The sequence below is a fragment of the Jaculus jaculus genome, chromosome 4, assembly GCF_020740685.1.
Source record: "Jaculus jaculus isolate mJacJac1 chromosome 4, mJacJac1.mat.Y.cur, whole genome shotgun sequence".
Classification (NCBI taxonomy): domain Eukaryota; kingdom Metazoa; phylum Chordata; class Mammalia; order Rodentia; family Dipodidae; genus Jaculus; species Jaculus jaculus.
This window is the reverse complement of record NC_059105.1, coordinates 155,730,652-155,753,399: the sequence shown is the minus strand read 5'-3', so window position 1 is coordinate 155,753,399 and position 22,748 is coordinate 155,730,652. Positions and strand designations below refer to the sequence as shown.

Sequence of the window (22,748 nt, the reverse complement as noted above, 5' to 3'; positions counted from 1 at the left end):
CCACGCTGTGTATCTGGCTTATGTGGGCACTGGGGAATCGAGCCTTGATCCAGGGTCCTTAGGCTTCACAGGCAAGCGCTTAACCGCTAAGCCATCTCTCCAGCCCCTCTCTTCTTATTTTTATTTATTTATTTATTTATTTATTTATTTTCTTCTTATTTTTATGTAGAAAGTGGAACAGAGGAGGAGACAGTCAGAGCCAGCAAGAAAGAGCAAAGAGAATCCAGAACAGGTTCCTTTCAGCAGACAGGTGTATTTCCCCTGGTGTCTTCATTAAGAGGAAGCATGAGATGAAATGACATGATGGCTTTGCTGTCCCATATTAGCGTAAGAAAGGGTTTCAGTACTGAACTAGGCCCTTGCCAAGCAACTTAATCGGTGCCCTTCTTCTTCCAGGAAAATGCCCACTTTAGTATCTCAGAGTCCTTGATTGCTGCCATCGAGCTAATGAAATGCAATATGATGAGCCAGTGCTTAGAAGAGGAGGAGGTAGAGGAGGAAGATAGTGACAGAGAGATCCAGGAGCTGAAGCAGAAGATCCGCCTTCGGCGCCAGCAGATCCGCACCATGAACCTGCTCCCTGCGTACCAGGAGACAGAGCACGGCAGTGAGTTAGCCATGAATGCCTGCGATCCTGCTTCTTTACAAAGGCCCCTGCATGCACCTCTGGTCCTCACTTGGATGTTTTACCCCAGCCAAGGGTTCCTGTGCTGTCGGAAAGATAATACTGTGTTGTTCAATTTTATTTTCCTATCAGTGTAAGAATATTCATCCTACAGTTCATCCGCTTGCTACATCAGAAATAGCTTCCTTCCAAAATAGATTTCCAGTGTAAGAATTAATACCACTGATCCCAGAGATGACTCCCAATTACAGTACCTCCTTTATTTTTATTTATTTTTTTGTTGTTGTTTTGAAGTAAGGTCTCACTCTAGTTCAGGCTGACCTGGAATTCACTCTGTAGTCTCAGGGTGGTTTTGAACTCATGGTGATCTTCCTATGTTTGCCTCCCAAGTGCTGGGATTAAAGGCGTGCGCCACCACGCCGGGCAGTACCTCCTTTTTACATGAAGCGTTCTAAAGGAATAAACCAGCAAGAAGAACTTCACTTCTAGTAAAAGCCATGCCAGGCCCCTTTTATTGGGACATTGGGAGAGGTGATAGATCTCTTTCTCTTCTATTTTGTTTTTTTATATAGTTTACTTATTTATTTGAGAGAGAGGGGGAGAAATAAAAGCATGGGTGCGCCAGGGCCTCCAGCCACTATAAACAAACTCTAGACGCATGTGCCACCTTGTGCATCTGGCTTATGTGGGTACTGGAGAAATGAATCTGGGTCCTTAGGCTTTGCAGGCAACTGCCTTAACCACTAAGCCATCTCTCCAGCCCTCTCTTATATTATTTTTTAATGTATCAGGCTTTCAGGTTACCTCCAGCAGCTCCCAGTTTAGTTCACATGATTCTGCACAGTTCTCTGACTCTGGATCTGCTGATGAAGTCAATGAATTTGAAATACAAGGTAAGAAGTGACAGGTTTTTCTTTTGTTGTTTTTTGTTTGTTTGTTTTAACAAGGGAACTTTTATTACTTGTTTTTTTTAATTTGGAAACAAGCTGAGAGACTAAGTACATCTTCATTATGGTGTATGATCCAATGTTGTTAGTTACTATAAGGGATAGTTTTTCTTTATTATTATTATTATTTTATTTTTGAGAGAGAGAGAGAGAGAAACAGAGAGGGAGAGATAATGGGTGCACCAGGACCTTTCCACCTCTGTGAATGAACTCCAGACACGTGCGCCCCCTGTGGTGTATTGCAACATTGCATGCTTGTACCACTTGCGTCTGGCTATATGGGACCTGAAGATTCGACCATGTATTCTTAGGTTCCACAGGCAAGCACCTAAGCACCTTAACTGTTAGGCCATCTCTCCAGCTCAATGATGGCTTTTCTTGCCCCCCCCCAAAAAAATTAAAATTCACAGAAGAGAACCCTGAAAGGAACTGTTCCAGGTGGCTGGCTCTTGAAATTCCCCTGGTGCTTGTTGGTCATTTGCATCTTTCTGTTCGCTTCTCAGGTTCCTCCTTCAAGCTCTTTGGGCTGAGCCACATCACAAAAATCAGAACTGTATTCTATGCCTATAACACAAGTGAAATTGTTTCAAAATATTCAAAAGGACCTTTACTGCAATCTTAGAAAAAAAATATGAGAAGAATCAATGGGAAGAAAGAAAAGAAAGATATCAAGCTTACAAAAAAGCAGAGCTTTAACTTTAATCCTGTGTTACAGTTGCCTCACAGCCTTGCTAGAAGTGTCAGTGCAGAGAAAGGGAGAGCCACCACTAAGAAGGCGTTTGTCTCCAATCAGATTAATGTCCCCATAACATTACTTCTGTTCATCCCAGATAGGGCATCAGTGACAGACCAAAGAAATAATTCCAACCCCATCTTGGTAAACCAATACATTTATTGGGCTTAATTTTTTTTTCAAATTTATTTTTTTAATTTTTAATTTTTCATAATTAAAACTTCCATGATTGTAAACAATAGCCCATGCTAATTCCCTCCCTCCCCCCACTTTCCCCTTTGAAATTCCATTCTCCATCATATCCCCTCCCCCTCTCAATCAGTCCCTCTTTTGTTTTGATGTCATGATCTTTTCCTCCTATTCTGATGGTCTTGTGTAGGTAGTGTCAGGCACTGTGAGGTCATGGATATCCAGGCCATTTTGTGTCTGGAGGAGCATGTTGTAAGGAATCCTACCCTTCCTTTGGCTCTGACATTCTTTCCGCCACCATTTCCGCATTAGACCCTGAGCCTTGGAAGGTGTGATCGAGATATTACTCAATATTCTAGTCACTTCTTTCCAGCACCATGATCTTACCATCGATTCCTGGTGGGAAACCAAGGGCCTCAGCACTGGCCTATAATGTTTTGGGGGCATCAGGGCCCTCCCTGAATAGGCCTGTTCTTTTTATTTGGATTGGGGAGAGAGAATGGGCACAGCAGGGTAGGATTCCTTACAACGTGCTCCCTCTCCATGCTTTCCCCTTTGCAATTCCACTCTCCATCATACCCTTTCCCCCTCTCAGTCTTTCTTTTATTTTGATGTCATCATCTTCTCCTCCTATTATGATGGCCTTGTGTAGGTAGTGTCAGGCACTGTGAGGTCAGGGATATCCAGGACATTTTGTGTCTGGAGGAGCATGTTGTAAGGAGTCCTATCCTTCCTTTGGCTCTTACATTCTTTCTGCCACCTCTTCTGCATTAGATCCTGAGCCTTGGAAGGTGTGATAGAGATATATTACAGTGCTGAGCGCTCCTCTGTCACTTCTTCTTAGCACATTGGTGTCTTTTGAGTCATCCCAGAGGTCACTGCCATCTGAAAAGAGAAGCTTCTGTAACCAAAAGTGAGAGTAGCATTAATATATGAGTGTGAAGTGCTTACCGGGCAGTTTGGTGAGCATAGTATATAGTATAGATAGCAGTAGATGTTACACCCCTAGCGCTCATGACTACCCCTGTTGTAGGTTTTCAGTATTAAGAATGTATTCCCGGGCTGGAGAGATGGCTTAGCGGTTAAGCACTTGCCTGTGAAGCCTAAGGACCCCGGTTCGAGGCTCGGTTCCCCAGGTCCCACGTTAGCCAGATGCACAAGGGGGCGCACGCGTCTGGAGTTCGTTTGCAGAGGCTGGAAGCCCTGGCGCGCCCATTCTCTCTCTCTCCCTCTATCTGTCTTTCTCTCTGTGTCTGTCGCTCTCAAATAAATAAATAAATAAAAATTAAAAAAAAAAAAGAATGTATTCCCTCTCTCCCATGGAGTGGGCCTCCAATTAAATTAGAGGGCAGTTGGTTTCCCCCTTAACAGACATGCCACTATTACACCATTGGCTCATTTGGCCTGTTTGGCCAAATTTAAGGCTGGCAGTGTCCACTGTGGAGTATCTTCATTGGTGATTTCTCTCTCTCCCATTGACCTGCATGCAGATTGCCTTTTTCCAGCTTTCTGTCAGTTGGTCTACATAGAGGTTTTCAGCTCAATTCCAACAGGATTTCTTAGTGACTTTGCAGCCCAAGTGTGTGCAGTCTTCAGCAATAGGGTCTTACCATCTCTTCCTGATGGGAAACCAAGGACCTCGGCAATAGCCTTTAATGTTTTGAGGACACCAGGGATCTCCCTGGCCAACAACTCACTGGAAGGTATCCCATCCCTGGCACTGAAAATTTTCTAGTAACAATCTATGGCTGTGAGTGTTCCATTGTCCAAAACAGTAAGTTTCCTTATGACTTATTTATATCCTCTTAGATTTTGATTAACCCTCCCTCTACCTTTCCTTTACTCAATCTCTTCCCCTGACCTCACTTAGGCCTTTTCACCCTCATTAATCTGTTCTTCTACTTACATATATAAAATACCATCCTATTAAGTCCTCCCCTCCCTCCCTTTCTATCTCTTTTCTAGTTTTCTGGCCTCTGCTACTGAGTTTTCTTCCTACTCACTCAGAAGTCCAATCATCTGTAACTAAGATCCACATATGAGAGAGAACATGTGACATTTGCCTTTCTGGGCCTGGGTTACCTCACTTAGTATAATCCTATCCAGATCCATCCATTTTCCTGCAAATTTCATTTTTCTTTACCGCTGTGTAAAATTTATTTATTATTTTTTTAGCATGGGAGGAGAGTTATTTATAGAAATGTAGGTGACCCCAAAACAGCTTCATCACCAAAAAACCCACCCCAGCATGGGAGACATTCTTCTAAAAGCTGCATGGATGGAGTCCTTTCAGTTAACTTTCCAGATTTCCACCTCCTAGACACTAACACCTTCGAAGACCATGACCATGTGTAGCTAGGATAGGATTGATTACAGGTATGTGGGGGAGTGAGGGTCTGGAGCTTTTAGTGATCTCACCTCTTTTTTTTTTTTTTCCCAAGGTAGGGTCTCGCCCTAGCCCAGGCTGACCTGGAATTTGCTATGTAGTCTCAGTGGCAATCCTCCTACCTCTGCCTCACCAGTGCTGGGATTAAAGGCATGCACCACTACGACAGCTCCTCCCATCCTGTGAGGGAATATTAATACACCCAGCCTTGTGGGAGTCTTGCTGAATGTGAACAACCACAGCTGTTCTGATTTCAAAATGCCAATGACCGCGTCATGATTAGAGGACATAGTTCTGTAAGTTTCATCCATGAAAGCCATAGATTCTTTTTTTTTTTTTATTGACAGCTTTCATAATTATAGAAAATAAACCATGATAACTGCCTCAACTCCCCACTTTCCCCTTCACAAACTTATTTTCCATTTATTCCTTTTCCCCCTCAATTAGTTTCTCTTTAATTTTGGTGTCATGATCTTTTCCTCTTATTATGATGGTCTTGTGTAGGTAGTGTCAGGCACTGTGAGGTCACGGATATCCAGGCCATTTTATGGCTGGAGGAGCACGTTGTAAGGAGTCCTACCCTTCCTTTGGCTTTGCAGACAAGCACCTTAACCACTAAGCCATCTCTCCAGCCCACAGCGTGCATTCTTGTTTGAACTATTTTTGAAGTTAATCAACAAATTCTCTTGTTGGCTCAGAACAGACATCCTTAAGGGAAATGACCATAGAGCAGGGTTTCTCAACCTCTAGGTCCTGGAATTCTTTTGTTTTGAGGGACTGTCTTATGCATGAGGTGTTTCCTATCATCACTGGCCTTTGCACACCAAATGCTAGCAATATCCTGTCCACAGTCAAAAATGTCTCTACTTAGCAAGAGGTGTGGTAGTGCACACCTTTAATGCCAGCACTTGGTAGGCAGAGGTATAAGGATCACAGAGAGTTTGAGGCCACCCTGAGACTACATAGTGAATTCCAGGACAGCCTGGGCTAGAGCGAGACCCTATCTCAAAAAACAAAACAAAAAAAAAATAAAATAAAATAAAAAAGAAAGAAAAAGAAAAAAAAGTATCTACTTGAGTACCACTATCTTAGGTTTTAAGAAGTGGCATTAACTTTCTTCTAAGCTAGAGTGAGCCTTACCTGTGTATATAAGTTTGTAAAAATCATTCCCTCTTTAAAAAAAAAAAATTAAAATATTTTATTTGCTAGAGAGAAAGAGAGGAAGAGGCAGATAGAAAAAAGAGAGCAGCCGAGCGTGGTGGCACATGCCTTTAATCCCAGCCCTCAGGAGGCAGAGGTAGGAGGATTGCCATGAGTTCGAGGCTACCATGAGACTCCATAAGTGAATTCCAGATCAGCCTGGGCTAGAGTGAGACCCTACCTCGAAAAACCAAAAAAAAAAAAAAAAAGAGCTTGGGCTGGAGAGATGGCTTAGCAGTTAAGTGCTTGCCTGTCAGGCCTAAGGACCCCGGTTCAAGGCTCAATTCCCCAGGACCCACGTTAGCCAGATGCACAAGGGGCGCACGCGTCTCGAGTTCCTTTGCATTGGCTAGAGACCCTGGCGTGCATATTCTCTATCTATCTGCCTCTTTCTCTCTCTGTCAGTCGCTCTCAAATAAATAAATTTAAAAAAAAAGAAAAAGAAAAAAAGAGAACATGGGTACACCAGGGCCTCCAGCCACTGCAAATGAACGAACTCCAGATGCATACACCCCCTTGTGCATCTGGCTTACATGGGTCCCCGGGGAATCAAACTGGGGTCCCTAGACTTCGCAGGCAAACTCCTTAACTGCTAAGCCATTTCCCCAGCTCCATTCCCTCTTTTTAGAGCAGAAGTTTGGTCCAAATCCCCAAAACATGCGGTATAGACGTCTTCTTACCAATCTACTTGCTTTCAGAAAACGAAAGGGTGGACCCCTTTTATAATTATTATCACACAGATGGTAGCGAAGGTCTGACCTGACTCACCTGACTAAGAGTGGACTCTCAGCTTCAGTAGCCTCCGTGTTCCTTGGTATCCCGTGTTGGAAACGTGGATGGGCATGTAGGAGAAGCTGCTTTTGTATTTGACCATGTAGTACCTGTCAGGGTTACAGGGACTAATGGTCTGGAGAACTAATAGGAAAGATTGAACATAACCCAGGAACAATTTAGGTACTGTATCTCCTATAACTCTTAACGGCCCTCACATTAAGTTTGTTCTTGTTTATTTTTCCCTGCAATGACAATTTTAGATTAAGTAGTCATGTGACTCATGTAGGTAGTGAAAGTTTAGAAAGAGTCAGATTAGGAATTGTATTTTATTTTGGGGTTTTCAAGGCAGGGTCTCACTCTAGCCCAGGCTGACCTGGAATTCACTATGTAGTCTCAGGGTGACCTCGAACTCTCCGCGATTCTCCTACTTCTGCCTCCCAAGTGCTGGGATTAAAAGTGTGTGCCACCACGCCCAGCTCAAGAGTAGGAATTTTAGTTCAAACCTATCTCTCAGGTCTTGGGGTTCACAACTGTAGCACAAGTACCCAGCAGGAGTGGACTTTGTATCTTCTGCTATGTAGGCTCCTTCCAAGACTGGATAGCTTCGTTCACATAGCAAAGGTAGCGTAGAATGGCATGAAGCCTTGTGTCTCTTTTGAATTTTGAATTTGCAGAGCCAACTTTGAGAGAGCTATCTCTTCTAAATATTTCATATACAGTTAGGTGTTACTGCTATAAATGTTTGACCTTATCAATTGCTCTGTCATTCAAAGAGGCTTTCAGTAGGTGGGACTAGCTGAAAGAAGGAAAGTTATCTATTCAAAATGATTTGAAAATATAACTCAGAACTTGTAATTAGGAACACTTAGTTTCATGAACCAGAAATCTTAGTCATATTAATACAATTGTTTATGATTGTGAACTGTTAGAATTTTAAAAAAGATTTTATTTTTATTTATTTGAGACAGAGGGGAGGGGAGAGAAACAGAGAAAGTGAGAATTGGTGTACCAGGGCCTCTTGCTGCTGCAAATGAACTCCAGACTCATGCGCCACCATGTGCATCTGGCTTATGTGGGACCTGGAGAATCGAACCTGGGTCCTTAGGCTTCACAGGCAAGTGCCTTAGCTGCTAAGCCATCTACCCAGCTCCAACTGTTAGAATTTTAAATTTACATAATTACAGAGGTTAAATCAAGGTTTAGAGAAATAAAAGTAATGAGTTAATGAGATTCTTTTTATTCTGTTTCTGAGCGGTTACATTTTATTCTAACATTAATTTACATCAGCACCTATTCAAACAGCCTTATTCATAAGACATACCATTATTTGGTCTTCCTTAAGTCCTTCCTTCTCCAATTTGGAAACCTTAAAATTTTTGTACACATGACAGGTTTTATACCAATACTATGAAATTATTAGCTTTTTTAAAAAAAGACAACTTCCATAATTGTAGACAATAATACATAGTAATTCTCTCCCTCTCCATGCTTTCCCCTTTGCAGATCCATTCTCCATCATACCCTTTCCCCCTCTCAATCAGTCTCTCTTTTATTTTGATGTCATCATCTTTTCCTCCTATTATGAGGGTCTTGTGTAGGTAGTGTCAGGCACTGTGAGGTTGTGGATATTCAGGCCATTTTGTGTGTGGAGGAGCACGTTGTAAAGAGTCCTATCCTTCCTTTGGCTCTTACATTTTTCTGCCACCTTTTCCACAATGGACCCTGAACCTTGGAAGGTATGATAGAGATATTGCAATACTAAGCACTCCTGTCACTTCTTCTCAGCACATTGGTGTCTTTTGAGTCATCCCAGAGGTCACTGCCATCTGAAGAGAAGCTTCTCTAACCAAAAGTGAGAGTAGCATTAATATATAAGTATGAAGTGCTTACCAGGCAGTTTGATGAACATAGTATATACATTTAACCAGACAGCAGCAGACATTCACCCCTAGGGCTCATGACTACCCCTGTTGTAGGTTTTCAGTATCAGGGATGTATTCCCTCCCATGGAACGGGCCTCCAGTCCAATTGGAGAGTGGTTGGTTTCCTCCATAACAGATGTGCCATTTATTGCTGCCATTGGCTTATTTGGCCTGAGTGGCCAAATTTAATGCTCAGTCACCATCTTCCGTCAGATCTAAGTGGGTGTTTTAACCACTTTTGTAACCACTTTGACCTTCTCAGGGCTGTGCATGTCACCAGTTCAGCCTGGTTGTGACTTGGAGAGAGCCAGAGTCTAAGTTCTCGAGCTTCACCAGCCTGTTATCCTGTGTAGCTTGTGGCACCTGCCTGCCACCTTGCATGCTTAGCTGACACCACCACGCCACGGTTTCCATTATTCTTTTCTGCTTCCTGTCACAGTGTCTCTTGTTTCCATTTAGATGCTGACGTAGGAAGAAGCACAGCCTCAAACAGCAAATCCTCCATCTCCTCCCAGAACTTGTAAGTGCTTTTGTTTGCTTTTTTCTTTTTATTTATTTATTTATTTTTGGCTTTCTGAGGTAGGGTCTAGTCCAGGCTGACCTGGAATTTACTATGGAGTCTCAGGGTGGCCTCGAACTCTCAGTGATCCTCCTACTTCTGCCTCCCGAGTGCTGGGATTAAAGGCATGCGCCACCACACCCGGCTGTGTTTTCCTTTTTAGTGCCTTTGGAGTACATGGAGAAACAAACCCAGTTCCTGGCCTGTGGTTGGGAAAGGCTACAGGTAAAGCCATCCCATTTTAGGAGGCAAGATTCAAGTGGCAAGCCTGCCTGATGGTGGCCACCCAAGGGAAGAAAGAATAGATCTTTCGTGTAAACTAGCTCACCTGGGCAGTATGTTGGCAGCTTTACTCACTTTATAAACAGGCATTATAGTCTCCAGTTTACAGTTAAAGAAACTGTAGTTCAGAGAGGAAATTATAGTTCTCTTAACTAACCATGCCACATACTGTTGGTAGTTGGGATTTGAACTTAAGGCTATAAGACTATAAGAGCAGTATTTATTTTTACTATACATGTGGGTCTGAAGATGTTTAAAGAAATTGAACAGAGGGCCAGAGAGATGACTTAGCAGTTAAAATGCTTGCCTGCAAAGCCTAAGGACCCATGTTCGAGCCACTCTCTAGACTCCACATAAGCCAAGCACACAAATGTCAGGCAAGAGCTGGGTGTGGTGGCGCACACCTTTAATCCCAGCACTTGGACTACATAGTGAATTCCAGGTCAGCCTGGACTAGAGTGAAACTCTACCTCGGGAAGAAAAAAAAAAAAAGTCGTGCAAGTGCTAGGTCACACATGCCCACTAGGTGGTGCAAGTGTCTGGAGTTCCATTGCAGGGGCTGAGGCCCTGACACGGCAAAATTATATTAAATTAAAATTAAAATAAATTGAGGGCTAGAGGGATGGCTTAGTGGTTAAGACGTTTGCCTACAAAGCCAAAGGACCCAGGTTCAATTCCCCAGCACCCATGTTAGCCACATGCACATGGGGGCTCATGTGTCTGGAGTTCATTTACAGTGGCTGGAAGCCCTGGCGCGCCCATTCTCTCCCTCCCTCCCTCCCTGTTTCTCTGTCAAATAAATAAACAAATAAACAATTTTAAAACTGCAAAAAAAAAAAAAAAAATTTAAGCAGTCAGGCATGGTGGCACATGCTTTTAATCCCAGCCCTCGGAAGAGAGAGGTAGGAAGGTTGCTGTGAATTTGAGGCCAGTCTGAGACTACGTAGTGAATTCTAGGTTGGCCTGGGCTAAAGTGAGACCCTACCTCAAAAAACCAAAAAAAAAAAAAAAAAAGAAAAAGAAAAAGAAATAAAGAAAGAAAAGGAAGGAAGGGAGAAAGACAAAAGAAAAACAAAAGAAATTGTTCCTAGTTTGAGCAATTACTGCATATGGTCTCAGATCCTAAGGGGAAACCTCTGATCTTCCTGTTTGCCCCCTAAGCTTTCTCTCTGCTTAATGCTTTTCCTTTCCAGCTCCCATTGCTTTCTGCATTCCACATCTGCTGAGGCAGTGGCTATGGGACTTCTGAAGCAGTTTGAAGGGATGCAGCTTCCAGCGGCCTCGGAGCTGGAGTGGCTAGTCCCAGAGCACGACGCGCCTCAGAAGGTAGGCTCCTGGGAACGTGGCCCGCCTGGGAGCTCCCGACCTTTCTGGCTGTGTTTGCCTTTCTTATGAAGCCCCAGTCTGGAATGAGCCTGTGCCCTTCCTTATTCATAACAACTGTTTGTTACAAAGGTGCTGGCTGAATGAATAATTAATGAATTTATTGCCTAGGTTTTCTCTGGCAATTATCAAAATAGGATGTGATAGCTCCTTTGTGGTCCTGTTCTACTTAACTGCTCTGCTAGTAATGAGGAAGAAGTCGTATTTTGGTGCCCACTTTGAGATATCATATGTGGTAGTTTGAATATGTCCCCCATTGACTCAGGTGTTAAAATTAAACTTGTAACTTGGATCTCCAGCCACCTGGATTGAGGAGGTGTCCCTGGGGGTGGATCCTGGAGCCCAGCCCTAAGGTGTCCCTAGGGAGTGGATCTGAATTCTAGCCCAAAGGTGTAAGGGAGCAGTCTGAGCTCTGGGGGGTCCCGCTTTCTGCCACTTTGTGCTTGCTGCTTTTTGGCGTGTGCTGTTTGGTGGTAGTAGGTTTTCTCTCTGCTTGGATCTGTGAAAGGGAGCCAGCTTCTTCTGCCATAGATGGAACTTCCCCTGGATCTGTAAGCTTCCTCCCACAAACACTGGCTGGATGCTCATTCCAGCATCGAGAAGCTGTCTACTACACTATGCAAAAGTGAATTGTCCCACTCTGCTCTGCCATTGAATAGTTAAGGTCTGCAGCGCCTGTGAGGATGCTGCAGGGCTGCATCAGCACTGGGTGCCGGCACCCTGGGATGCTGTTTCTACTTGTTTCTTGAAGCCTCATGTTTTGCTTCCAGTAGCTCGGTACTAACTGGTTTGCTTTGAGGTCAAGGTTCCCTGAGGTCCTTAGCCTGTGATAATTCCTACCTGTGTTTTGTCAGCTGTGCTTCTGTGGTGGCCAGAAGGTTTAAGCATATGTATTTGCCCAGCTTGTCCACGTTCGCTCACCTGTGCTTTCTTCCTGCAGCTCCTGCCTATTCCTGATTCACTGCCCATCTCGCCAGATGATGGGCAGCACGCAGACATCTATAAGCTGCGTATCCGTGTTCGTGGCAACCTGGAGTGGGCTCCACCTAGGCCTCAGATAATTTTTAATGTTCATCCAGCTCCAACGTGAGTACCCAGTGGCTCTGTCCTTTGGAAAATGGATACGTGTTTAGATTGTCAGGTCTGTCTGCTCACCCTCTTGTCTTATGTCTCCATTTGTACTTTCCACACAGTTCAACATGTTCACTTAAAAGCAGAGGGTAAGTTCTTTTGATCTAAGTCCTTCCCAGACCAAACCTAACTGGAAATAAGGCATTTATAACAGTGTTACTTCCAGCCTGTTGACACCTCCCAATACTTTTGAGCTTGCTCCGTTCTCTCTCTGTCTCTGTATACATGTATATATATGCATATATATATATATTTGTTTGTTTGTTTGTTTGTTTGTTGTTTTTCAAGGTAGGGTCTTACTCTAGCCCAGGCTGACCTGGAATTCACTATGTAGTCTCAGGGTGGCCTCTAACTCACAGCGATCCTCCTACCTCTCCATTTTGAGTCCTGGGTTTAGGCATGTGCCACCACACCTGGCTTCTTCTCTTTTTAAGATGGATGGACTGGAGACACTTTTCAGTGGTTAAAGGCCTTGCTTACAATACAAAGCAGGTCAGCCTGGGTTCGGTTCCCCAGTACCCACATAAAGCCAGATCCATAAAGTGGCACATACATCTGGAGGTTGTTTGCAATGGCTGGAGGACCTGGCATGCCCATACACAGACACACACACACTCTATCTCTCTCTCCTTGTAAATAAATAAATATATAAAGATGCTTTTTTTCCTTCTATTGTCTGAATTTGTTCCTTCAGTATGTTCTCATTTTGTTCAACTGTTGTATCCCTCTCTTCCATCCTTAACAAAAATCTTCCTTGTGTCCTCGTCCTTCACACTTCAGTGGCCCCGTTTTGCTGCTGTCTGCTAATCCCCCCTTCACCGTCTGTAGGAGGAAGATTGCTGTAGCCAAGCAGAATTACCGCTGTGCAGGATGCGGCATCCGAACTGAGCCTGGTGAGTTTCCTCTGGCACGACACTGCTGATTCCAAGAGCCTCATTCTCCCCCACGCCCATCGGAGGTAGTAAGAGGAGGTGACAGAGCAGACTTGGGGAGAAAGAGCTGACAAGGGTATGGAAGTTATGCTAGGGAGCAGCCCATTATCAGAACTGTGTCCTGGGGAAATTGGCCAGTTGCAGCTGGGTTCTTAGAGACTAGGTCTTATCAGCTGTGGTGGGCTTCGTTTCCTTACTGGCTTCCGTGAGGGACGTAGGAGCCATAGGCCCTGCAGTGTGACTTTCTTTCAGCTTTGGAGAGCTCGCCCAGAGTGGCTAGAAGCCCCTTGGCCCTTCCTCCCGTCCTCTGAAGGCTCAACAGAGCTGCCCTACCAGCCGACAGGTGGGAAGTCACACTGCTTTTTTGACTCTGCCGTGTTTCCAGATTATATCAAGCGGCTGCGGTACTGTGAGTACCTGGGCAGGTTCTTCTGCCAGTGCTGCCACGAGAACGCCCAGATGGTCATCCCCAGCCGGGTGTTGCGCAAGTGGGACTTCAGCAAGTACTATATCAGCAATTTCTCCAAGGACCTGCTCCTTAAGATCTGGAACGACCCACTCTTCAATGTGCAGGACATCAATAGTGCCCTTTATAGGAAGGTCAAGCTGCTCAATCAAGTCCGGGTAAGACTTCTGAAATGAAAACTCGTGATGCTAACCTCTCCCTCCTCCCTCTCTGTTTACACAGGGCTTCTGGGATTCTTGCTCCTTGCTCCGTGTTGTTTTTTTCCTGATGCTGGGATTTAAAGCCAGCATGGAACTTATGCATACTAGGCAAGCACTTTACCATCTAGCAATACCCTAGCCTCTTACAGTGTTTTTTTTTTGTTTTGTTTTGTTTGTTTTGTTTTGTTTTGTTTTTCTTTTCTTTTTTTTTTTTTGTTTGTTTTTTGATTTTTCCAGGTAGGGTCTCACTATATAGCCCAGGCTGACCTGGAATTCACTATGGAGTCTCAGGGTGGCCTCGAACTCATGGCGATCCTCCTACCTCTACCTCCCAAGTGCTGGGATTAAGGCATGCATCACCACGCCCAGCTTGTTTTGTTTTTCGAGGTAGGGTCTCACTGTAGCCCAGACTAACCTGGAATTCACTATGTAGTCTCAGGCTGGCCTTCAACTCATAGGCGTCCTCCTACCTTAGCCTTCTGAGTGCTGGGATCAACAGCATGCGCCACCACGCCCAACCTAGGTACTTTCTTTTTTTTAACTTTTTTTTGGTTTTTTGAAGTAAGGTCTCACTCTAGCCCAGGCTGACCTGGAATTCACTATGGATTCTCAGGGTGGCCTCGAACTCATGGCAGTCCTCCTACCTCTGCCTCCTGAGTGCTGGGATTAAAGGCGTGCGCCACCACACCCAGCTATTTTTTAAATATTTTTTTTATTAACAACTCTATGCTTACAGACAATAAACCATAATAGTTCCCTCCCCTCCCCCACTTCCCCCTTCACAACTCCACTCTCCATCATCTTCCCTCCCCCTTCCAGTCTCTTTTATTTTGATGTCATCATCTTTTCCTCCTGTTATGAGGGTCTTGTGAAGATAGTGCTAAGCACTGAGAGTTCATGGATGTGCAGGCCATTTTGTGTCTGAATGATTGCGTTGTGAGCAGTCCTACCCTTTAGCTCTTACATTCTTTCCACCACCTCTTTTGCAATGGACCCTGAGCCTTGCAAGATATCATAAAGATATTTCAGTGTGGAACACTCCTCTGTCACTTCTCAACACTGTGTTGCCTTTTGGCTCATCCCAGTGGTCACTGCTATCTGAAAAGAGAAGCTTTTCTAACCAAAAGTGAAAGTAGCATTGGCCTCCAGTCCAATTCGAGAGCAGTTGGTTTCCTCCATAGCGGACCTGCCACTGTTCCACCGGTTTGGTCATTTGGCCTAGCTGGCCAAACTTGAGTTTGCAGTGTCCCACTGGTTTCACCTCTCATGACTTCTGTCTACCATAGGGATACGTGCAGAGCAACTTTATATATATATATTTTTTTTTGTTCATTTTTATTTATTTATTTGAGAGTGACAGAGAGAGGGAGAGAGACAGATAAAGAGAGAATGGGCATGCCAAGGCTTCCAGCCACTGCAAACGAACTCCAGATGCGTGCGTCCCCTTGTGCATCTGGCTAACATGGGTCCTGGGGAATGGAGCCTCGAACCAGGGTCCTTAGGCTTCACAGGCAAGCGCTTAGCCGCTAAGCCATCTCTCCAGCCCCAGAGCAACTTTTTTTCAGCTTTCTATCAGCTGGCCTACAGGGAGCAGGTTTTCAGCTCAGCTTGATTTCTCAGTTACTGTATAGTTCAGGCTCGTGGAATCTTCAGTAATATCCTTTTCTTTAAAAAGAAACAAGTAAATTATTTACTTATTTGCAAGTGGAGAGAGATAGAAGAAAGACAGAGAAAATGGGCATGCTAGGGCCTCCAGCTGCTGCAGACAAACTCCAGATACACACACCACTTTGTGCAGGTGGCTATAGGAGGATACTGGAAAATCAAATCCAGGTCCTTAGGCTTTGCAGTGACGAGCCTTAACTGCTGAGCCATCTCTCTAGTCCCTAGGTGCTTTCTTAAGCTCTCTCGTTTCCCACGTACACATTTAGTCAACACCTCAAACTTGGTAACTGCAGCTCTGAAGCTATAGGTAGCATTTGAGGTCAAATGTGGAATTTCTCCATTCACTGAAAATATTAAGGAAGGAGCAGAAGTGTGAATTCCATAGTTCTCAGCTGCTGGCGGCTGTGTGTTTGGATGAGTATGCCGACCTGGGAGAGGGCTTTCCTTGGCTAGAGATCACTTTGAATGAGCTGTTGAGTAGAGGTGTAGAAGGCAATCCAGCTGTAGCTGCTGCAGCAGAGCCTCTGGCCCTGCGTTTGAAGACATTGTCTGCCTTTCTAACAGTCCATTCTCTCCTCTTCTCCACCCGACGTCTGTCTCTTCAGCTGCTGCGGATTCAGCTGTGTCACATGAAGAACATGTTTAAGACATGCCGACTGGCCAAAGAGTGAGTCTTGTGTGGAGGCCAGAGTGTTTGTCTCTGAAAGGGGCATATCCCAGCAGTTGACCTGAAAGCAGTATTACCTGAAAGAGGGTGGGGAAGAGGGATTGCAAAATGTCCAGAGCTGCTAAAGGAGAAGCCATAGGTGTAATTGTATCTCTGTCCTCTCTGGAGGGAATATCTGTGCTTATTCTGTCCAGGGCCAGAACAGTACTCTTTTCAAGTTGGCGTGGTAAGTGCAGAGGGTTATAAACAAACTTCTGTCATTCACGCACATGGTAGTGTGGGAGAAAGCTGGGTGGCGTGGGGCACCTGGGCTGGCTAAGGGTTGCCCACCCCCAGTAGCTAATCTCCCCTGCTGAAGGGAATTTTCTCCTGGGATGTACCATACAAAATGTTCATTGCTCCCCACCCACACTTCCTCTTAATTTCTGTAGGCTTTTGGATTCCTTTGACACAGTCCCAGGCCACCTGACAGAGGATCTCCACCTATACTCGCTGAACGACCTGACAGCTACCAAGAGGGGAGAGCTGGGGCCCCGGCTTGCCGAGCTCACCAGAGCAGGGGCTTCCCATGTGGAGCGATGCATGGTGAGAAAGCCTCGCTCTACCCTGAGCCCTTGCTTAGGGATACAGGAGTTGGTGGACTCAAGACTCTTGCCATTTAGCTGTAGAGATGGCCAGTTGACACAGAGAGAAACTGGACAGGGTTGCTGTTCCCTAGGTTAATGAGAATTAAGAAGTGCTTGGGCGAGGCGTGGTGGCGCACGCCTTTGATCCCAGAACTCAAGAGGCAGAGGCAGAAGGATCGCCAATGAGTTCAAGGCCACCTTGAGGCTACATAGTGAATTCCAGGTCAGCCTGGGCTAAAGCAAGACCCGACCTGGATAAACCAAAATAAAAAAAAATTAAAAAAAAGTTCCTGTGCTGGGTGTAGTGGTTCATGCCTTTAATCCCAGCACTTGGGAGGCTGGGGTAGGAGGATCATTGTGAGTTTGAGGCCAGCCTGAGACTACATAGTAAGTTCCAGGTCAACCTGGGCTAAAGCAAAACTCTATCTGAATAAACCAAAATAAAAAAAGATCCACAGTCCTCTCTGAAATGAAAATAGCTATAGATACTGTCCTTTCCCCTTGTACTTCTTGAGGACTGTTGGAATAATTTATGTGATAGCATTTTGCAAAAATTCTATTCTACAAGTGCAAGTTATTATCATTTTATGAGACACTCAACATACTGGAAATCCAGAAATTTTTTTAAGGCAAGCCCAAGAGAATTGATAGGCCAGGGCCTGCAATCACTCCAGTTGAACTCCAGACACATGTCCCCCCTTGTGCGCATGCGTCACCTTGCATGCTGTGTCACTGTGTGTCTGGTTTGCATGGTACCTGGAAAGCAGAACAGGAGTCCTTAGGCTTCCCAGGCAAGCATCTTAACTGCTAAGCCATTGTTCCAGCTCAAATTTTTTTTTTTTTTTTAGTTTTAATTTTATTTGCAAGCAGTGATATACAGAGCAAAAGAGAAAGAAAGAGTGCATATGGGCATGCCAGGGCCTCTAGCCATTGCAGACGAACTATAGATGAATATGCCACTTTGTGCACTTGGCTTTACGTGGGTACTGGGAATTTAACCCAGGCTGTTAGGCTTTGCAGGCAAGTGCCTTAACTGCTGGGCCATCTCTGCAGCACAAGAAATTATTAGTTTTTTTTTTTTCTTCGAGGTAGGGTTTCACTCTAGGCCAGGCTAGAATTCACTATGTCGTCTCAGGGTGGCCTCAAACTCACGGCAATCCTCCTACCTCTCCCCCTCCCACACCCCCCTCACCCCCCGAGTGCTGGGATTAAAGGTGTGCGCCGCCACGCCCGGCTTTTTAGGAAATAACATTTTTAGATGTACCCATCTCGGCTTTGCTTTGTGTTTCTGTGGCACTTCTGGGATTAAAGTTCCATGCATAGGGAATGCTGTACAGGCAGGGAGTTGAATGTGCGGCATGATAACTGGAGAAGAGGCTGGTGGCATCGGTGTCTTCATTAGCAGTGCTTCCTGCTTCATGGTGCACAGGCTGCCGCATCAGTGTGAGGAAGCCCTCCATCTTCTCTTCGTGGAGAGCTGCTGTAGTGAGAGGCCTTGTCAAGTCTCTGCCTCTCTGTTAGCCTTGCCTGGCATTGCCCAGCCCCTGGCCCTTGTTTGGTTGTCTTGTTAATAAGTGTATCCCTAGGTGTCTTCCCTGTGTGCACTGGAACCCTTCATCCTCTCCAAGGCTTAGTTAGGTTTCGCCAGCCCCTCCCTGGAGTCCACCCTCCTGTGCCAGGCCCTCACCTTGCTCCCGTCTTTCCTCCCCAGCTCTGCCAAGCCAAGGGCTTCATCTGTGAGTTCTGCCAGAATGAGGATGATGTCATCTTTCCTTTTGAGCTGCACAAGTGCCGGACCTGCGAAGGTGAGAGCTCGAGCCGGTGGGGTAAGCGGGGCTCAACAGAAAGTCAGTTGATCACCGTGAGCCACCCATTAGCAAGCATGAGGGCTGAGTGAGCCGCTCCCCGTTCCGCCACCGGACCCCCAAGCGTGCCCATGAGAAGGGGCTGTGGCGGCAAGGTGCACGGAGCCTGAAATAATTCGGATTGTTCTCTTCTCTCACCTTTTCAACCCGGGTAGAGTGCAGAGCGTGTTACCATAAAGCTTGCTTCAAGTCTGGACGCTGTCCTCGGTGTGAGCGGCTGCAGGCCCGGCGGGAGTTGCTGGCCAAGCAGAGCCTGGAGTCCTACATGTCAGACTATGAGGAGGAGCCCAGTGAAGCCTTGGCACTGGAAGCCACTGTCCTGGAGACCACCTGAGGAGTGCACACTAAGGCCTTTAAGAGACTAGGGTTACACATGATGCAGAACTGAGCCACACTTTCAAGGACTTCCCCCCTTGGGGGCCTTTAAAAAAATTATTCTTTTTTTTTTTTTTTATTATTACTTGTCTAACGTCCAAGTCATTCGACCTTTGTTAGGTTGATGGGTCCAGTGTGTTGTGACAGATATGTGCAGGCACCAGGTGTTTCCGTCAGAATTTAAACATGGGTCCTTCAGTGAGGCGTCTGGCGCCTCTTGTCCGGGGAGTGCCTGGGAGACTCGGTGCTGTCCTCCCCAGGACCAGATCTGCCTCTAGCTGCTGAGCCAGGCCTCCTCCCACCAGCTCTTCTCCTCTGCTGCCGACAGGAGATGGAGCTTGCTCTCCCAGGCCTGAGAGAGACAAGAAGCCAAGCCAAGAGAATGGCACTACATTGTGGGCATTTTGCCCAATTTACTTAGGTATTTGGGGGAGGGTGTGCTCACCAACAGAAGCAGTACTGCCCAGAATCCTGAGACCTCAAGGAGGCAGCCATGACTTTCCATGACCTTGCAATCTCTTAGGCATTCATGATGGCCTAAACTGGCTCTATGTACTCTGGTGGGCTTGAAGCTCTTAATGAGCATAAGCGAGGCATAAGCCAGGTTGTGTAGCCTTTGCCAAAAGCATGATTGAGGCTACAGCCATTCCTCAAGGAGCATTTATTCAGACCGAGGAGCTGCCAGCCTCCCCTTGGTTGTTCAGTCTCTCGGTTCACCTGGCTTTTGAGTACAGGCATGCTCCTTCAAGCTCAGGCAAGTCTCCGTTGCCAACTCGAGGTGAGAGCAAACCCCACCCACCATCATTAATGGGTTCCTTACTGAACTGTCCTGAGTTGGCCACTGATCCGTCACCGCTCTGCTCCCGTCCTCCAGCAGAGCTGAGAGAGCCCTGCTGGCTAATCTCATGCCTTCGTTCATTTTCTCCATTTGGAAGCAACCTTCCACTATTGGCAGCATTGGAGAACTTAGCTCTGAATGTGAACATTCTGCTTTCTTGAGATAACAAGAGCCTTTATACCATTTATGCACTTAACTCTTTATCTAGCCTGGTTAATATATGTTAAATCATTCTTTTCATATTTCTGATTTTAACATGCTTTCCCCATAATTGAATGTGTGGCTTGGTGGGAAAAGTTCTTGGCCTGGGCCAGGTATGTTTGTGGTTCCCTTTAATTTATTATGGCTCCTAACCTCCCGTGAAACACTGGTCAGGGCAGCTCTGTGAACGGGAGTCCATGGTGGTTTTGTTCTGGAATGGGCTTCTTTCTGTGTACCTGTCTTCCCACAGTTGGTTGTCAGAGGGAAAATGTCGGCCTGGGCACAGGCCCAAGAAGCCAAGCAGAAAGTTGCACATGGTTGGTGGAAGCTGATAAGTACCTGAATGGAGGAAGCAAGGGGTCTCCCAGTGAGTGGGGGGTGGGGGGCACGCTTTGCAGTAACAGCCAAAGGCTCTGCCTCATGCTTAGGAGCTGACGGCGGTGTTGGGCTGCGGCGCTTAATCAGACACAGGAGCTGCTGGCCGCTTCTTGGGCGCAGCTCTGAAAGCCAAGGCCACGCCTGTTTTGAAAGGCTGATGAGAAATCATGGCATCTCTGAAGGAGCTTTGAGAATGACCCTTGAAATGCAGATGTCACTACACGTTAGGGTTTGTAAGAATGATCAACTCCGCTTTCGACGTGGGTCTAAATTTCCACTCCAGCTGCGTACTCCAAGTCACTACACTGGAGGAGAGCATGCCGTCTTGTTCTCCTGCCTGTTTCCTATCAACATGGGGTGAAAACTGAGCTCAAGTCTTACATGCGCCTGGCCTTTCTCTCCTCCTTCACCTCCTCCTCGCCTTCCCTCTAGATTCTATCTGTCTTAGTACCCCTGACTGACCCTGTGCTGCCGTTACTGTCCAAATGCCTCTTTATTTATTTTTAGGGGAGTGGGGGAGAGAGGGCCTAAGAGGGGTGTTTTGAAAGCACTTTGCAATTTAACCATATCTGAAAGTCCCCCACTGTTGTGGGAGAAGCTTCTATATGCACTGAAGGGAGTTCCTTCTGAGTGAGGCGGGAGGGAGGAAGCATTCCTGACTGTACCCAAAGGGAAAAGGAGTTTGCTAACAAGGCGAAGACAAAACTCCGCACATTGCAGAGAAGCAGAACTCCAGTTTCCACTTGAATGAGGCTGTTAATGACTTCTCTGCCAAGGTTGTAGAGCTTTTGTTAAATTAACATAAAGGAGTAACCGGAGATGTCGTGTTTGTGTACAACTTGTGTCTTAAACTGGGTTTTTACTTGCTGTAATTCTTGGACAGCTTAACCGTTCATAATCCTCTTTAATAAACTAAGGAAATTAAATCCTGCCATTTATTTACTTGTGGTTTTTGTGCAGTCTCCCCACATGACTCTTGAGTTTTTGTTTTATTATTATCATTATCTTTGGCTTTGTTTATTTATTCATCTATTATGATGTGTGTGTGTTTATGTGTTTGAAGGCACACATGTGTGACATGGTCCTCCAAGAAAAACAAGAGTTTTGGCCAGGTGTGGTAGCTCACACCTTTAATCCCAGCTCTCCGAAGACTGAGGTAGGAGAACCAATATAAATTCAAGGCCAGCCTGGGCTACATGCTTCTGACCTTTCACTTTTCTTTCACCTTCTCCACACCTTCCCTTTTAAAATATTATTTATCTGAGAGCAAGAGGCAGATAAAGAGAACAGAAGAATGGGCATGCCAGAGCCTTTAGCCACTGCAAACGTGCTCCAGACGCATGTGCCCTTTGTGCATCGGGCTTATGTGGGTCCTGGGGAATTGAACTGGGATCCTTAAGCTTTGCAGATGTAAGGGTCCAAGAATCGCTGAAGAAAGACCCCCAAACCCAAATAGTATGTAAAAACAGTGTTTATTCTGCAGAGACAGCCAGCATGTGGGGGTCAACCATTCACACAAAATGGCCCCAAGAGGAACACAACTAGGGGAATTCCAGGTGGGTTAGGTAATCTTTTTTAAAATGATTGGCTAGGCAAGCAGCAGTTAAAGTTGTACATCTCTGATTGGTTGGGGCAGAAGGCGCAAAGGGTTCCGAAAGGGACATGTCTCTAGAAACTGACTCAGCCTCCAGAGCCCACCGCCTTGGACATACATCCTTTGTGTTTTTTCCCAGAAGTCTTGCCTGTCTCTCCAGGAAACTGAAACTTAGGCCTAACGGTAAACTGGAGCAAATTTGATCCTTTCACAGGCAAATGCCTTAACTGCTAAACCATTTCCCCAGCCCCCACGCCGTCCCTTTAGATTGCATATGTCTTAATGTCTCTGACATTACCGTCCACACTCCTGGTTCATTATCAGGAGTTGTATTTGTGGAAGCAGAGTTGACGCACTGGCTCCAATGTAGGAATCTTGTGAATGGAATAGCCAAGTGCCTAGCATGAGACAAGCCGCTTTTAGCACACCTGCCAGCACCCAGGAGACATTATAGAGGAAGTGGCAATTTAAACATGAGTGCTGCTCTCAATGCTAGCCTGACAGCCACTGAGGGCAACATTACTGTAGCAGCAATATACAACATAGACATACATATATATACACACACATATATATTCCACAAAGACCAAATAAAATTTATAGCTTATAAATTTGTCAGGCTAAATTAAATTATTATGCCAGGCATAGTGGTGCATGCCTTTTATCCCAGCACTCGGGAGGCAGAGGTAGGAAGATCGCCAAGAGTTCAAGGCCATCCTGAGACTACATAATGAATTCCAGGTCAGCCTGGGCCAGAGTGAGACCCTACCTTGGAAAAAAAAAATCACAAAGTTAAATAATTATTATCTT

At 45.6% G+C, this 22,748-nt stretch overlaps 1 protein-coding gene across 4 annotated transcripts in view; it reads left to right on the top strand.

Moving 5' to 3' along the window:
* Rubcn (rubicon autophagy regulator) overlaps positions 1-21,282 on the top strand; it is a 58,592-nt gene extending 37,310 nt beyond the window's left edge. For all 4 annotated transcript variants that reach the window (XM_012952003.2, XM_004671714.2, XM_045147575.1 and 1 more), the window contains 11 exons: positions 397-607; positions 1,417-1,518; positions 9,236-9,296; positions 10,811-10,943; positions 11,941-12,086; positions 12,960-13,024; positions 13,449-13,687; positions 16,000-16,061; positions 16,493-16,646; positions 18,399-18,492; positions 18,708-21,282. In XM_012952003.2, the coding sequence (XP_012807457.2) occupies positions 397-607; positions 1,417-1,518; positions 9,236-9,296; positions 10,811-10,943; positions 11,941-12,086; positions 12,960-13,024; positions 13,449-13,687; positions 16,000-16,061; positions 16,493-16,646; positions 18,399-18,492; positions 18,708-18,886 (1,446 nt within the window). In that variant the 3' untranslated portion in view covers positions 18,887-21,282. The remainder of the gene's footprint in view (positions 1-396; positions 608-1,416; positions 1,519-9,235; positions 9,297-10,810; positions 10,944-11,940; positions 12,087-12,959; positions 13,025-13,448; positions 13,688-15,999; positions 16,062-16,492; positions 16,647-18,398; positions 18,493-18,707) is intronic.
* Positions 21,283-22,748: the final 1,466 nt, after the last annotated feature.